The 18,390-nt window shown below is 36.2% G+C and overlaps 1 protein-coding gene across 1 annotated transcript in view; it reads right to left on the bottom strand.

Moving 5' to 3' along the window:
* The window catches only part of LOC114361996 (small conductance calcium-activated potassium channel protein-like), a 38,508-nt gene extending 27,609 nt beyond the window's left edge, over positions 1-10,899 (bottom strand). Inside the window, exons 1-2 of the mRNA XM_028317229.1 lie at positions 10,156-10,899; positions 8,997-9,098 (exon numbers count right to left, since the gene is read on the bottom strand). Of these exons, the coding sequence (XP_028173030.1) occupies positions 8,997-9,098; positions 10,156-10,899 (846 nt within the window). The remainder of the gene's footprint in view (positions 1-8,996; positions 9,099-10,155) is intronic.
* Between the last annotated feature and the right edge of the window lie 7,491 nt (positions 10,900-18,390).

Genomic DNA, 18,390 nt, shown 5'->3' with positions numbered 1-18,390 from the left:
GGAATGGATAAAAATTGACGTCGACAAATCCAAAATCAAAGCGAGCGGGCGGTGTGATTAAATATGAAAGCCTTTATACAACGCTCCAGTCGGCTGCTAAAAAATGCAATAAGGTGGTATTGATAAGATCCGACCGAAGGCCGGGCTGCGTTTACGACTCCACAGGCTGGGCAGGGGTGGCCAACTTGATTTAATAATAGTAAATAATAAATTAAATGCACATACAAAAAAGTATTAAATAATAAATGAATTATGATAACATTTACTTTTAGATAAATACTTCGAAACACAGTAGGTAAGCATGAGCTACATAGTAGTTCTTCAAATAAATTTTAATAAAATAATGGATCGGTATTTGATAGTCACACAAACAGGTTGGTGATAATGTAGAAAATATTTTTGAGTAGAAAAATAGTCTGTATTTAAATTTATCGAGGAAACTATACGTTTCATTATACCTACTATGCTACGACTAATAGTGAAAATACAGTGGAGTGGAAGGTCAATGAAAATGTAAAAACAGGAAAATTATATTCAAACTATTTTTATGCGTTTAACTAAAGTTACCTAAGGGTACAGCTAGTTATTTATATTTTTTGTTGTGCTGCAATCGGCTAGACTTACAGCTGTGATACAATCGATCGGTTGGCCACCCCTGCTATACAGTTTTCGGCTTTTACTACGCACCTAATCTGCGGGACCAGGCGCGGAGATACTCAGCTCCTGGTTTCCTAATTACTCTTCAGGGGATTCCCTTGAAATGTACGACTTGTGATGAAGTACTCGTATATTTTCCGACTGCAAGATTCAGACGGGATAAGAAGGCAAAGACTATTCTGCGTTTTATATTCTGCGGACGTAAGAACTGCAATTCTCATAAGATTCGTGGCCATGCAAGACATTTTTGGAATTGAATTTTTAGCTGCGTAGTTAAGTGTTGTTGCTTCTTACACAGTCAAATTATTTATTTTTATTTATTTAATAGGACAACCAACAAGATATACACTGGAAGACAATCAATATTTACAACGTATTTAACTTAATCGTATGTTGAAATGAAACAAATGAGTGAGACTACAGCCGAAAACCGAAAAATGTAGGCTGAGTTGCGCCACCTAATTTCAACACTAACTGTAACGATAACCGGTGTTTTTTGTATGACAGATTTTTGACATGTTTGTTAAATTTAAAGTATGATGGTGCAATCCAGCCTTAAAATACGATTGTCACAAAGGGCCTTGTTAAATTAAGAATCAGTTTTTGGTTTTGATCAATACTGAATTATTGTCTACAGTCAAAGACTTCATTTTTTTTCCTAAATAAGTATTAAAAACTTTTCCTTGTTGCAAACTTCTTCAAAAATGATCAGTCAACAACCGCAAAGTGATCACACACGGCCTTGCCAGCCACAACTTTTATTTTAGTGATCGGAAAATGATCGATTGGCCATATTGCGTAACGACGAAGTTTGTATGTCATAAATCAATAGCTCGGTTACAGTGTAAACAAACAAACCGTCGCGTGTATCGCTACATCATCGGTTCATAATACATTATTTTTGAAGAGCAACGCTTGTACAGTCAACACATAATGTATCTCGGTATACAAAAATCCAAAAATTCGTCGCAAAACAGGACTTATTACTACTACATAAAATCCAGTGATATGCCGATGTCTGTACTCCGTCATGGTTTTAAGTGCTGTCGTAAAAATAACAGCTGCATTCGCAGATGTGAAGTGGATATGCTTGATAGCTTAAAATTTTATTGAACATTTCAATAAAATCTGTAGTAACATTGACCTGATGGGGTAGATATTAGAGCTAAATGCCTAACAACAACGGTAGTGTTGGATGTAGAGGCACGACGTTGTTTAGTACTTACTATAGATCGTTTCATCCACGAAGACGCGCCCCACCATTCTTCCGCTAATGTTTAAGTGTTTATCCGTACACGCTTAAATCTATCCATGAGAGTGCACTCACACTACAAATAATAACGCGCTTCATTTGACCAAAAATTGGTGGGGCGCGTCTTCGAAGATGAAACAATCATACATGGTTACTCGTAAAATTTTAATTCATGTTTTAATACCAACCAGCTAACTATAACAAAAATAGTTTTCTTCGTCTTATTGAAATGAAATAAACCCTCACAACCATAAATGATGATCAAAACCGGAAAAACACAATATCAAGCAACCGATTCCGTAAGAGCTGTTACGTGTTCCATTTCCAACGGAAACTTCCTAAATTGATAAATAATAACAACCAATATCACAAGCTATTATTAGACGGACATGCTAATTAAACTTCAAATTACTAAAGTGACCAACCAGCAGTAAATTCCGGAGCAAATTAACGAAAGTGACATTTAAAATGGCCGCTAGCCGTAGCCCGATCACGATCGCATTAGTTCAATGTAATGGAACGTATTGTGTGGTCGCATCCAGGGCATAATTTATATGACTAGGCACTATGCACCCCGCTGTACTCAGTTGGAACTATGCCATAATCAGGGGGCCACAGATGTTTGGTGTCCGCCTCTGGAATTGACCATTTAGGTTAATACTGCAGCGGATAATAAACAATAGTTGATTTATCGCTGTCTTCTGTGAAATTCTCGAAACTGTTATGAGCATGTTGCTGAATTTATATCACCAATAAATGATTTATTTACGGATAAAACAGTAATGTGTCTTATGAAGACATAATAAATTGTTTCGACGCGGTATTATACAAAAAAATGCATGCAATTTGATTAATCCATTCGCGTAAAATTACTACATTTTATAACATTGAAGACTTCTAGACGCGCGGTAGCGTGTCAAGCCAAGTTCAAGTAACAGAACTGGCGAGCAGCACCGTGTGTAATATACTATTTAAGAATGAGGTAATTGTAGAAACTTGGCATGAGAACACTTTTTTCCACAACCCGCAATTGCAGTTCCTTAATTATACTTTCTGAGTGCTTTAAAGTTGTTAATAACAAGACAGATATGGCTAATTATTTTTATCGGGCTATGACAGGTTAAAGAATTACAGTGATACAAGTAAAAAATACTGAGAAATGAGGAGATTAAAAAATAAAATAATCGTAAAAAGATACGTCCATCATTTCTGAAAGCAGAAGAACATTTAGCCTATAAAAAGTATAGCAACCGTAACTCCTGTTTGATTTAAAATAAATTAAAGGCAAAACTTTCAAAATGAAGTCTTATAAACTTTCAAGAAGTTCCAAACGCCTGAACAAAAATTCAAGTTTCCTAATCAAACATTTCCACATAAAACTGAATATCCAATCACAATAGAGTTCACAAATGAAAAGTTAAAAATTTACGGCACTTGATGGTAGTTTTTCACCAGCCGTATAAATTTTAAGACCAATCATAATGATGTAAGTTCGGGATTGCTCTCCTGGGAATAGTATCTGGGGCACGTACCGTCTTAGAGCATTAATCTGAACCATTACAGGCCACCGTTTCTGGCAGAAACTGCTTGCATAATGATTTGGTGAGATTTCGGTTTCGGTAACGGAACGTTGGCAGCTTTTTGTCTATGCACTTTAGAATTCCTCGTGCCTTGGTAGTGGTTAGGATTGGGTTTGTGAACTATGGTTACTTTATGAGGCGCCAGAGTGTCACGGTGTGGTGCTAATGCAGTCTTCGCATCGAATGCGACGTTTCAAAAGTCATATAATTTCTTTGAAATAAAGCCGCTGATACCAAGCCATGACGTTGTCGTGTAGATTCTCTAAGCGTTGTCGGCGGGCTTGGTGTATAGAGTTATTAGATAACTTTTTACTACATACTTACTTTTATTACAATTACTAAGTAATTTGAAATTATATGTATATTCGTGATACAGTAGTAGGTGTATCTGTTACTGCCTAGGTATTTTAGTATTATAGTACTGAAAAGAAAACAAAGTCGCTGAAAAAAATATTTGTTTCATTTGACCTTTGCCTTTGCTCTCTGCGTCTTGTTTTTGTATTTATTGTTTTCTTTGTAAATAACGTGTTGTTGACCGACTCAATTTGTATTCATTTGAAGTATAACTTTTGCTACATTTGTAGTATTTTTTAACCTTTTAGAACGACACAGTCACATAAGTAGTTATTGCTGTTGTTACTCACATTAACTCGAGTATGAGTCGCGGCATTATCTATTGATGATAAAGCGTTTATTGGATGAAACCCCTATCTCGGTATCCAATTACCGCACTGATTAAATTTTCCCCTATCCGATACTGAAACCGGTATGTACAGTTTCATCTGCCTTCTGAATAAAGTGCATTTTATTTTCTATAAATCATACTGGCCAAAAGAAAACTACTTGAAATTGACCCAAATATTGTTCATGCAAAAATAGTTCCAATTTGGCATTATATAAATACACAACAAATTCAAATAACTATAGTGGGGAGCGTCTGTAAGAAAATGCACAATTATGTGCAAAAAATTAATAATATCAATGTAATTTATAGGTACTTTTCTTGTAAAATTGTACTTATTGAATTAAATCTAAAATTGGATTCAAGAGCGTTAAAGCGTTTTTTTAGGACAAAGAAATGTAACTTAATATGAAAATTGTCACCTGGAGTAAAATTACACAATTCCTAATAAAACCGGCTGGTATAAGTTCATGCATCAGTTATTTCTCTGTTATTGGCAAATTAAGCGTTTATTGGATGGAACTCGTAACTCGGTATTCAATTACAGCGCTGATTAAATTTGTCCTTATCCGATGCAGCGTGCGGTATGAACATAATTACGTCCAGCCCCAGAGCATGTAGTAAAAACAAAAATGTTTAATAAAACGCGAGCGAATTTATCTCTGTAATGGAATTTAGAAGCGTTTAACCGTAATGCTTTCAAGTTGTTGTTATGGTGGTATCATTATTTAATTGGAATATTAATGAAAATTATCTAACATGCCCTAGTTCGTTATCTTTTTCGTAATTTAGAATCTCCGAGTACCTTGTAATTTGTTTATTTTAAAAAAAATATTTAAAAATAAATGTAACTGTATAATTTTTATGCACCAGATGCAAATACTGGACCTCTTAATATAGTGTATAATAGTATAAACAAACATTTAACTGTGAGATTACTCGGTAAAATTTGCAGCAACAGAATGTTACATTTTATTATTTTAAACTGAACTCTGGCACAGAAAATAATGAAAAAAATTAGCTTATACTGATAAGACTGCATCAAGCGGATTAAAAAAGCAAATTTTGACTCCATTTTCTGAATGAAATGCAAATGAGCAGTCTGATTTTACGTTCTTAGTAAAGTCAAATTATAATAATACCTAATGTTTGTTAATTTTCTTCAGAAATATCATAGCTGCGCGTAATATCGCAGTCCTTAAAACTGATTAAAAATATAAAACCTCTTTTCAAGGTCTGTTTTACTTTGTTTAATTCTATGAAAATACGCCTATGATCGCGTCGATGGCGACCTGCACACGTCTGGTCGCGTGACTTGTCATTCGCCTAGGTATGATCAGGTCAGTGATGGCGATCTGCACGCGTTGGTTTGGTTGAAGCTTTAATTGTACTCGCAGTTATGGTGCGAGGTCGCCGCGAGACCTGGCATTGGTCGCGCGTCCTGTCATTGTCCTATGATCGCACCGGCGATGGTGATCTGTACGCGTTGGTTTGGTTGAAGCTTAAGATGCTTTTTCTTCTTCAAAACAATCATCATATGGCTTGTATTATCACATCAACAGTCTGATGTAAAAGTGCTTTTTTTAAGCCTATTTACAGAAATAAATGAGTTTTACTGAGTAGTTTTTTACTGATACAGCCAATACAAATTATAATATACTGAGCCACTCAAAAAGGAAAAGGTTACACGTGGCTCCGTCCATGTGGAAAAACCTATCGTACCAATTTTCCCGTCCTTCGTTATGTGTGTTTTGCCGGAACGAAATGAGATAAACATTGTTCTGAGTTTTGTTTAGTTACTGTAACATAATTTACTAGTATGTTCAGAATTAATCCCACGTCAAAATAAAGTATAATGTTTGTATTAGAAGAAAAAGTGTAAGGCATGGTTGCCTCATCCCATCTTACTTTAATTTTGAGAAACGTCAAAAATCTGTCAAACTCCATACAAAAAACGCCGGTTATCGTTACAGTTACGGTCAAAATTAGGTGGTGCAACTCAGCCTAAGTACTTTTTTTGAGATTTCGCATTAACATTACTCCCCCTATGACATTGATGTACTCGTATACGCTCGCATAGTCATGCATCAGAATTCCAATAATCTTTTAGTATGTTTTTTTTTTCGTTTCTAAGAACCAAAGTTAGTAACATACTAATGCGTCAACTTCACAAACACATTATTACATGATATTTATCAGTCTCAAGTAACTATTGCTTTCTTCTAACAAGATGACGGGGCGGAATCCTATTCGACTGTTCACGGAGGCGGGCAACCTTCCAAAACTTGATTACGAGGTTTATGTTGGAAACCTTCCCAAAACAGAAAGGAGTTATCTTGGCGGTATTAATAAGGCCATAAAAAGTAGAACTTATCAAAGCCATAAAAAGTAAATGCCAAGATGTAGTTGAATCCTATCAATTTTCTCACATACCTACAGACATATTATGAGAATGTAAAATGAATTATGATTTTTAACATTGATAGCCCGAAATCTTCTGTAAAAATATTTAAAAAATTAATCACTCAAACCTCAAACTCAATTATTGCTTTACTATATGCTTCAACCACTCAAAAATGAAGAAAAATAAATAATAACGTTGCGATCGTTAACAAAACCTTGGCAAAAAGGAATAAATTTCACATAAAAACTATTTAATTAAATACAAGCGACAGTTGGCATACTAGTTTCTCTAATAACGCACTCGTAACGTTTCATGTTCACGAAAGGCAATGTAATTGAAACTCAAACCAATCCACTCCCAAGTTGGCATATTTCACGACAATACCGGGATCCATTAGAGGAAATAAGCTTGGTATTTCGTTACCGAACTTAAGAGGAAACTTTCCCAGCTATATCAGAAGAACAGCTCAAGGCTAATGATCTCCAACTTCTTATAGTGTTGCAATAAAAGTCCCCGAGTAAAGTGGTTGTTTCATATTTGCTACTTAGCGGCGCTGTTAACCAAATTCATAAAGCAATAAATATGATCGTGAATTTCTAGGCCCCTTAACAATGCGATTGGAATAGGCCCATTTGGATCATTTCCAATTGCATAGTCATCTAGCATAAAGAACTTAATGTCATCGCTGATTGAATCAGTTTAATAATAGTTCGTTCGTTCGTTCGTTCGTTTCAGCCGAAAGACGTCCACTGCTGGACAAAGGCCTCCCCCAAGGATTTCCACAAAGACCGGTCCTGCGCCGCTCGCATCCAGGTACCTTCCGCGACTTTCACAAGATCGTCGGTCCACCTAGTGGGAGGCCTGCTCACGCTACGTCTTCCTGCTCGTGGTCGCCACTCAAGAACTTTCCTGCCCCAGCGGCTACCATCTCTTCGAGCTATGTGCCCCGCCCACTTGATTTTAGCGATTCTGCGGGCTATGTCAGTCACTCTGGTACTCAATAATAGTAGCGGAAGTAAACCACTACCTAGCAGATGATACGAAGAATATTCTTATACGAAGTTCTCTGAACCGTCAGGTGTGTATTTTTCTCGTGACGGAAATAAATGATGCGGTTCTTTGGCGCAGAATCTTTAATATCATGGTTACTTTATCACAGAGCTTTGGCGCTCAATATATTTAAATCAAGTGAAAACACCACATTATTATTCGCAATCTGGTAGTGTGGTTTACAAGCGTTGCACATTTATTGGAACTCATAAATCTCGTACGTTTTTGTTACAAATGTGTAACAATTATAGAAGGTGTGGATATCGATTAATACATTAAAGGATAACGTAAAGTCTCTTTGTGTTGGTTCGCTGCGCGAAATTTCCGGAGAGTGGCGCAAAATTATGCTACTAATTTAGAATTCTAGGAGCATTGCGTATTACATTATGATTGTGCTGGTTTAATTTACGAACGTGATTAATCTTTAACCTGAATACACCATTCTAAAGAGCTTTGTGCATACCTACTATGTTAGTTAAATTAACTATGACTGTATTTATTTGATGAAGATTTTCTAGAGCATTTACTGTCTAACATAAATCAACTACATGATTTGAAACAAATGGAATGCTGTCCACACCAAACAACCTCTAAATGAATACTCTAAAAGCTTTTTTAGTGCAGACTATCAAAATTAAATCTATATTCTAATGTGCAACGTCATTTTTCTTGTGATGGTCTAATAGCAGTGTAGGTGCCGTGTATTGCTTGAGTAATGGGTTCTTAAAGCGGTAACAAAACGTTTTCTTTTAATGAAACAAAAGATGGATGATGGACGTCACGTGAAACGTACCTGTGTAAAAAATCTCTGAAACACAAGGACCAGAAAGCCAATGTCTCAATTTGCTGATACACGACGTGCGTAAGTGTGATGAGGAGTTGCTGACATTTTGATGTATAGAAAACGATTTGTTCGTGAGAAGCATTTTCGGTGCTGGGGGAAATTGGGGCGTGGGGGGATAGGCTAACGGTGGTCATTAGACGAAGCTATAGGGACGACACATTCGCCAACTAATAAATTACTTTGGTGATATATTTTCGTGATGCCGACCCTTCGACTGTACAACCTCAATGGGAATCATCAATGTTATCAAATGACGGATCTTACACTTAATTCTATAGTAACTATTAATCTAATTGTGTGTATCCATATTGCATGCATTTGTAAAATGCTAAAGGTCAAAACAATAATGTTACATGCTAAGGATTTCTTTCTACATCACTATCAGGACTTAATTTGTAGGATAGACTTTTTCTCTTTAAAGAACATAAATTGGATAAGTTTATCAAATTCTTGTAAAGGTTTAGGGAAAGGGTTGTACAGTCGACCTCGGCGATTGGCGGTGCATATTCCAATAATTTGAAGCCCACCGTCTTAACGTAGGTAACTGTATCCCCCGTGGCTTCAGTGAACGCCCGTCTCAGTCGGGCACGGCGTGTCTGCGACAGGGTTTGCGGACAGAGGAGCAGCCCCTGCAGGTTAAAAAGAAGAAACCAAATCAAATATTTGATTTGATTTAAAAGAACCCGTCTCAAGACCCTTACACAGCACATACAACTGCAAAAGTAACCTTCTATGAGTTTAATAACAATAAGTGTCGAAGATGTCAGGATAACTATAGGTAATGATGTCGTTAATGGTAGACATGTAGGGAATGACGTCATGAATGGAACACTTACCGTAGCGTTTCAACTCATGCAAGCTACTTCACAGTAAAACCATGTTAGCGGGTAACACCTTTCTATAGTTATAAAAGACCACTAGAGCGCTAAGCGACAGAACGCTGATGACGTCCTAACAACAATTAGAATGGCCATGACATGGCGGAGGCAAGCATAAAGGAAAAGCTCATCTCGTTAAAACATTTGTTAATTCAGATAAGAGGAACATTTTATAATAAAATTCCGCTCAAGATTTTATACAAAATTCAGCCCAAAGCAATCTACTCGAACCCTTCTGAAGCCTGAGGTTATTTTAATAATAACACAAGTTCTATGTACTGTTTTGTGTTACAAAAGCACGCAATGTCCCCCGTGGGATTTTTATTCATTATATAAGGCTGGCATGTAGCAGAGTTATTACTTACTTCATAATTAACAAATTTTTACTACCACGCTCTAAAAACGTACTACTGCTTACTTACATTTAATTTAAAATGCAACAAAATTATTAAAATTACAGCGTTTTAATTAGATACATAGCCTAGAGTTTTAATTAGATAGCCTTTCCCAGATGATTATGAACAGAGAGCCAAACAAACACAGCATTAGCCCCGACAAATATAATTTAATTATAATAACAAATTTAGAAAACACTTTTGCTTAATGAAAATAAAAACAGCCAATACAAATCGCGAATAATTTTCATAGCAAGCCCCAAATCCGCTGAGAAGCCATTATTATCATGTTTAAACTTTTGAATTTCATTAATCCAATTTCATTTATACCAATTAGCAAATTAGGCTAATAACATTTCAAAGTAGAGCGAACGTTTTCACATTTAGCGCCATCTACCGGTGGGTGGACTTACCTGTTTGAACGGTCGCATTCCTCCGTTGATCCGCAGGGAGTCGGCCGCGATGCCGGCAATGCCATCGCCGGGTTCCCTCAATTGTCGTAGTGAGGCGCTAGGGTGGTGATGGGCGTGGTGAGGGCAGTGCGCCGCGCATGCGCTGGACTCTGGTTGTGAGCTCTGTCGGATGATTCTAGTACTTGTCGTCGGCAATAATAAGGCTGGAGGTTGGATGACAGGACAGGTACTGACAGCGTGTAGTGAACTACAACCACAAGGATAGTGTAAAGCAGATCGTACACTTTCTCTGGACACAGATCGCGCTAGTTGCAACGCCGACATGGGTGCTGTAGACTGCCTTCGTTCACAGACGCGACATCTCGTGTACGTATGTGGAACTAACTGGCAGGCGGTAACGGATCCTCTGTGGGAGCAGGTGGCGACGGGGGAAACTAGTGTCTGGGGGCGGTCGGCGGGTTGGTCGCGGCATTGTAGTTCTATGTCGGGAACGCTTCTCGCAGCGCCCTCTTCCATCCTGATAGATGCAGCGCTTTCTTCGCTGCCGGGGCCGCCTGATAGTTGCGGCCTGAGGTGTGTTGTGCAGTCTTGTCTTTGCAACACAGGCTTGACAGTTCTGTTAGGTTCGGCGGGAACTATGACGGTAACGGATGGGCCCGATATGAGCAGACTTGCGGTTTCATCGCTGCTTCCATAGCCAGAATTCGTTATGGCTTCAGTACTGTCTGTTGTTGGTGCGGACATGTTGCTTGGAAGTTATCTGAAACAAACGAGAGTTGGTTATTGTTTAATACAAATACCACGACTTTTTTGGACGTAAAACGCATTTTTCTATGAAATGTTTAAGTGAAGGAGCTTAATAAATAATTAGTGTATGACGAAACCATAAAGTCTTAATTGTGGAGGTTTTTGCTTTAGCTGAAATGATTGTAAATTTTTCCATTTTTATTTTGAAATGATAGGCATTGAGTAGATAAATGTGTGAATTATGATATTGGTAGGATAGGTTCAAAATGTATTCATTTCTGTATCTTTTTTGTAAATTCCGAAGTTATATTTTTTTTAACCGTGAAATGAAGTATATATGCTTAAGTAATCTACTCCTCCTTGACCCATTTAAAACGTTTATGTAACATTTTAGTGTTTTTAGGGTTCCGTACCTCAAAAGGAAAAAACGGAACCCTTATAGGATCACTTTGTTGTCCGTCCGTCCTTCTGTCAAGACCCTTTATCTCAAGAACGCGTGAACGTATCAAGCTGAAATTCACATGAAATACTTAGGTCTATTGTCCCTTTAAGCTGTGAAAATATCAAACTTCTAAGCCAAGCCAATCAAAAGATACAGCCGATTATGTCGATATTTTCAACAAATTTTCGACACTCGCAAAGGAATCAAAACCTACAGGATACTTCCCGTAAACTCAGAATCTTGAAATTTGGCATAAAGCATTGTCATATAATGCAAATATAGGAAAAATTGCGAAAATTACATTTTTTTAAAAAAAAACCCTAGCTACGCCAAAGCTAGCGTTATTTGATAAGGATCAGATATAAACACAAAATAATCTTGCGTGCATACCAATGTTATTTATACCATTTTGCAAGGGGAAAGGGATTTGTGGTTAGCCCTGACTACTTAAGGACAGGAAAAAATCAAATGATACCGCGAGCTAACTACGAACAGCGCCATCTATTGACAACCGTGCGAACTACGTAGTGTCGTTGCTCGGTGATAGGTGTTGCTGATTGCAGCTCATTGTTACAATACTTTTTATTAAAATCGGATTTTATTCCGGAGGTTTTACAATTTCTTACTACTTTTGCAAATCATTACAATTAATGAAGAAAGGAATTTACGGTGTGGTACCCTCAATGTACAATTAGATTTCGACCGATACCACTTTTGGGCATTCTCCTTATAAGTAGTTACTTTCCCCATTGTAATGTTATGAATTTCATTTTGCAATAAAAATACCATAGTTATGACTCGATTGTCGTAATGAACGAACTTTGTAAACCTTGCAGGTTTGTACGGAACCCTCGGTGCGCGAGTCCGACTCGCACTTGGCCGGTTTTTTTTTATTAAACTCGCCGAAGAAAACAACGAAAACCCATTCGCTTGAAAAGGGTTAGGATCGCACTCGTGTAAAAATACTTTAACTCTATTTACAAAGGATAAAGTACTGATATATTTTCATTTCAAATATTTCTATAACCTAAAATAATGATAACAGCTGGCAGCTGCTCCGTTTTATATTTATCGGATTAAAGGTACATTTTTCTTCCCGTCGTCGTGGGTTCAACGAGGGATTACGTGGCTTTTCTGTAACTTATAAGGATTTGCGAACTTGGATAGATATAGAAACTAAACAAAAGAATATTTATTGTGTGTCACAGAAAAGTATTTCTTCGGCAAAGAGTATAAGGGTCAATTCCGCGTCCTGTCATAATCCTTGACACATCGACAGCTGGACCGCTAATAAAACTCAACCAGTGGCGCTAAGTAAGTCTCAAGGAACGTTAAAACGTCGTTGAATCTGCAACGAAATTAACTTGAAGAAAATGGAGGAGCTGGGAGTATGACGGATGACAAAAGGGTACATTTAACCTTTCAGCAGAATGCGTTCTATAAAAACTTATCTTGTGAGATATTAAACTGCTAGAAAAAAAGTAGTTTAAATAGTTGAAATCTCAAAAAATTTACATAAAGGAATGTGAGGAGTTGGGAGTCACAGATCTGCTAATAAAATGACGGATGCTATGACGGATGTAAAAGGGTCTCAATTCAATTAAGCTTAATATTTATTTTGGTCATTAATCTAAAATCACACTGCTGTTAGTTATGGGAAGTTTGTTCATGACTGACTTCAGCAAACGTCAGAGTCAGAGACAAGAAACGAACATCTAAATCATAACCAAAGTGATACCCGTTGACTTCATTTAAAACCACCTTACGTATTCACATCTACTTCCCAAATGGAGCATTTGGTTTAAAAGACAAAAGCCTCGTGCCGTTTTATTTTATACAATGTCTTCGTTTTAAGAGAACCCTTATTTCTTTTTCAATACTTTCGCGAGGGCGCTTGGTGTAAGTGCCGATATATTTTGTTTAGGGGTTTATCATTTGTTTGCTTAAGCCATTTTACTAAGTATTAGGCACGAAATTGAGACACTTAACATTACACGATCTTGTAATAAGGATTACTTATTCTAGAGATAAGATTTTAAGCTTATTCTAATATAAGTAGGTACTTAGTTTAGTGATAATAATATAGTTAGTCACAAAATTTTCTGCTTAGTCACAAGTCTCTTTCATATACCTACAGATAAGCTCTCAAATACGAATAACGAGAAGGGTAATTAATGAAAAGGATTCCTTTTCTTAAAGCGACATAAACAGTGATTGATTGCCTGAAGGAATGCGCTTTTGTTAGATTTTTATTTATTTATTATTTGCAAGAAAAGATGAACTAGTAGCTGTTAACCATCTTTGTATCTAAAGTTAATAATTATACTACTATAATACGATACTGCGTACCATTATCTACCATCTATTGAATAATTACAAAATTTGTAACTTCATTTTATAAAAAATGCTCCTCAATTTCGAAGAATAACAACTTCTTTCAAAAGAACCTTGACTATCCGGGTAGAACTTTCAACTCACATTACTTCTAAGAGAATGCAAGCTTCAAAGACGTTCTTTTCCTGGCCCCATCAACTAAATGCACTTTCGAGATTAAGGTGACTGTTTTAAACATAACGGTGTCTTCATATGAGCATCTTGAAACATTTGAATGCAACCTTGCACTTTGAGAAAATGAGAAAAGTTTAGCTGTGAGAGAGTGTTTTGTTTTATCAATAGGTATGTTACGATCATCGTTTGTTACGATTTTAGTTTCCCGCTAGAGGCGCTGTACAATCCGTCATACATTTAAAGTCATTTTTTGACGCGCTCACTAGTGAGCGCGTTTATAAAAACTCACACTAGGCCCTCAGTTAGTTACTACTTAAATATAGTTTGGCAATATTTTCTTGAGGTAAAGGCAAATGCACGTCAAGGTAAATAATGAGTTATCCTTTTTTTTATTTATAACGAGGAAGCCCTTGGCTCTTGTATTATGTGCTATTTTGCAAGAAAATGTCCAATTTACGTGCTTTCGACGTACGTACTTGAACTTTTTACTTATTATCTAATGCTTTCCGCTAAAAAAAAAACTATCATTATTTAAAAGGGTTTAGGATCCTATTAGGTTTCCTGAAAGACAAATGGTTGAATTTTCCCAAAAAAGAACTAAACCCGGATGAAACGTACAAATTCGCATCTTATGTCGTCCTCTTAGGTACCATTTTGCAACTTAATAATTTGGATGTGCAGGCTGTACATTCGTATTGAATTCTCTATGGAGGTGATGAATGCGAGCCTAGGGAGCGACACAGGTGCGAACCAGTTCTAACCGAATTAAAAATGGCTAACATTGTAGGAAGCATGAATTGGGGACTTTTGCTGACGAAAGGCTTACCCCCTTACTAATAAAACTTACACGCTCGTTGAACAGTGTTTTAAAGTGACGTTTAGTATGGAAACGTCATTTTAAAACAGTGTTCAACAACTGTATAACTTTTTATTAGTAAGGGAGTTAGAGTTTACAGTAATTGTTCCAATTCATCTGCTAAATCACACCAAGTGATAGTTCGTCACTGTTAAAAAAGGATAGAATAGGATAGATTTTAACTGCTGAAAAGTGTGTAGGTATACTGTACAGTCTCGTGGTTTACAGTGTTACTCATATCAGGCGTGTAATAGATACGTTTTTTATAAACTTAATCATTTCTAGCTAAGTAATTATACCTATCATCACTAGTAAAATGATTACGAAAGATTTAAGATTTTCCCCAAATTCTTAAGGAACAAAATGATTAGACAATATTCATCGTCCTCAGTAATAGGTAATATCGAGTTCCTACATTAAATATTTTGTTGTGAGATAGGTAAGCCTTATTGTTATTTTCGCTCATGTTTATTCCATTGCATAAAACTACGCGTGCCTTTTTACATCCCAGTACACACATTCAGATACCCTGCAATAAACTAGCTGTGACTAAAACAAGATGAAAAGCGTCCATGTAACTTGCTCAGTGAGGTAAAGTTTGTATTTTTTATGCGGAGCAGCGACTCTGTTAACGGCTTACTCAAACGTGTACCCTGGGACTATAATGGTGTAGGTCAGGGAAGGCGAACCTTTCCTATCACTTAAAAAAAGTGATGTAGTAAAGTACGTCGTGCCATCAAATAGCACAATCCAATCAATGAGGGGTATCGTACAAGTGGCGCCACTGGCGAGCGACAGGACTTACTCTACCGTGATACGACGACTAACTGATGAGGGCAAATACGATCCACATTATTTACTATCTAAATATACAATTACTTAAGGGTGACTGACTGACTAACATAGTGATCTATCAACGCACAGCCCAAACCACTCGACGGATCGGGCTGAAATTTGGCATACAGGTAGATGTTATGACGTAGGTGTCCGTTAAGAAAGGATTTTACGAAACTCCACCCCTAAGGGGATAAAACGGGATCCACGAGTACGAAGTCGCGGGCGTCCGCTAGTTTTATTATATTGCACTTTGTGATTTTGGTGGCATGCCCTAAATATTGTGGCGCGTGCCATCAATGGCACGCGTGCCATTGGTTCGCCATCCCTGGTGTAGGTCTTTCCGTCACGTGCCTGACCCAGATAATTATCTACACAACACCAACACCTATTTTACTCTGATTTTTTTCAGAAGTATAAAGATTAGACGATAAGGACGACCGTAACATTATTTTGGAGGTTGTTGTATAAATTAAAACGTAGGTATTATTTAAGTTTACCCAATTTTTTATTCCGTAACCTAATGTTGAACATTTTTACGTGGACAGCTTAGATTAAAAAGGTAGCTTTAATAAAACCTCAAATAAGTTTAAAAGAAATTAACTATAAAGTATAGTTTTTAGAACTTCATCGTACCAATACAATAATTATTATTCATGATTCATTGTTTACTTAAATGAGATAACAATGAGATGGAAATGAACTCTGATAATTATAATCCAGACTTTTGTTTATACACATAAATTAAGTTAAAATCTTTTTCAAGGCTTGTCAGAACAGCGAGTAAAATAAATAGTTTTTCTTTTTGATGTTCAGCAAAAAATCAAATACAACTAAAATAGGAAGGGAGAAAAGTAGGAAAGTAAAATAGCTCCTTCAGAAAATTGCTTGAATTGATAGACCAATCTCAGTTTTAGAGATCTCAACTGAGTTACCTTGTCAATGAAAGAAAACCAATTTTCTTGTTGTCGTGTACTTATAGGCAAGTTCTTTATATTCTTTGTGACCTCTGACAAACGTAGCAGTCGAGTAATGGAAAAAAAGGTAGACCCTTTGGAAAAATGGGGTTATCAACAATGGTTTTTGTAGGTATGTGCGCTTTACTCGGAGGTGAACTGTGAAGCCCTTATTTTGTTACTGTTTCATTACAATAGATCAAACCTGGTCGAGTTGGCGCAAATAAAGGCCCAAAAACCAATAATAATAAAATACTGTTTCATTCCAAATTTCAATCAGCAGTAGCAACTCCTTTCTATTTTTGAGTAAATAATTTATATAAAAATTCTTATCTCTTCCAAAAAAAAAACAGGAGATCGAATTCAGTCATACAAAAAAGCTACTTCTTAATTACCTACGTAACTTTTCTTACTTTATATGTACGCTTAAATAATGTTTATTTATAATAATCTAAATAGTTGTGTAAATTATGAGACAAAATAAAAAAATCCAAGTTGAAATAACCTCGGCTTCCATAAAGAATACAACAAGAATACTTTAATCTGATTTCATGAAAAATTGCCTCGTTTCCGTGAATATTTCAAGATCTTAACCCCTAAAGCACCAGTTTTATTGCTTTGCTCTTATTTGTACCCCGTATCACATTCATGTTTAACGTTCTGTTACGTCATTGAAACTTTTAAGTGTTAATATGAAATTTCAGATTTTATTGCCATCTTCAACTCGTCAGTTTTAAGTGATCCAATTTTTCTTAAAACGCAAAAATATTCTAGAAAACATTTTCGTATATTTAAATTGGACGGGACTATTAATCTCAATCCAAAGTAATAATATTGAGAATTTCATTTTTCAATCTAGGATCATGGATTTTTATTATGCTGTCAGATTCAAAGTTTCATAAATTACAATAAATGGTTTTACAAATCTAGTTTTTATAAAATTTATCGGACGGCGGCGGATCAATCTTAATAAATCACTGGAATTTAATGTAACTTATAAGTAAAAAGTGCGATTTTGCTACATACAATTCTTAAACCCGTATTCGCAATACTATGAGGCCTCACAGTGCGCGTGGACGCACAGGGTGACACACAAACTAATCACAGAGTTCTATTCAACGCTGTGCGTTCGATTTGCTGCTTCACTTAAGCTAGCATCGTTTGTGAACACGGGCGTTAAACTAGATAGTACAATGCCAAAAATCTTTGAAAAATTCTTGATAAAGATATTATCGGCGAAACGACTCTACGGGTCTTAAATTTCGCAAAACACGTCAGCATTATAATGAGGTCTCTGAAAGGTTAACGTGAGGTATCATTTACATCCCTCTGTTAATATATACGTGTTAAACTCATTCGTATGAGTTTACAAAATATCTCTTTCCAATTTGTTTTCTACAAAAAATCGGAATACTTTCTCAAACCATTTGCCCTAAAGGATGAGCCTCACATTGTATCCTTCCGATCCATTAAATGAAGGGTGTTGCAAAATAATACGATTTCATACCATGTTAAAGTGTAAGTATTGTGATCTTGTGAAGTATTTTAGAGAGAGTCATATTAAAGTGTTTCAACAGCTTGTTGCAGTAACAGAACTATTTTAATGTACTGGTATAATTACATTAAGATTTCAATCTATTCAATAAGGAATATAAAATGATGTTTAAAAAAATGCTTTATCTTTAACAAAGGTATTTCATAGATAATATTCACCCGTAAATTGTACTCTTATCGCAATCTCGCTGGAAAAAATACTTTCTGTAGAATTTTCCAGAACTTTTATTTAGATAGGTGACATAATGCGTTAAAGTCCTAACAACTTTGAAAGTTTATCTTTTGCAGTTTATCCAGGAGTGGAATTTATCTTTGCCATGCCAACGAAATGGATTGTG

Source organism: Ostrinia furnacalis, unplaced genomic scaffold (assembly GCF_004193835.3).
Source record: "Ostrinia furnacalis isolate ACB-3 unplaced genomic scaffold, ASM419383v2 OfSCF6084, whole genome shotgun sequence".
NCBI classification, from domain to species: Eukaryota; Metazoa; Arthropoda; class Insecta; order Lepidoptera; family Crambidae; genus Ostrinia; species Ostrinia furnacalis.
Note: the sequence above shows the minus strand (reverse complement) of the source record. Positions and strands in the feature narration are given on the sequence as shown.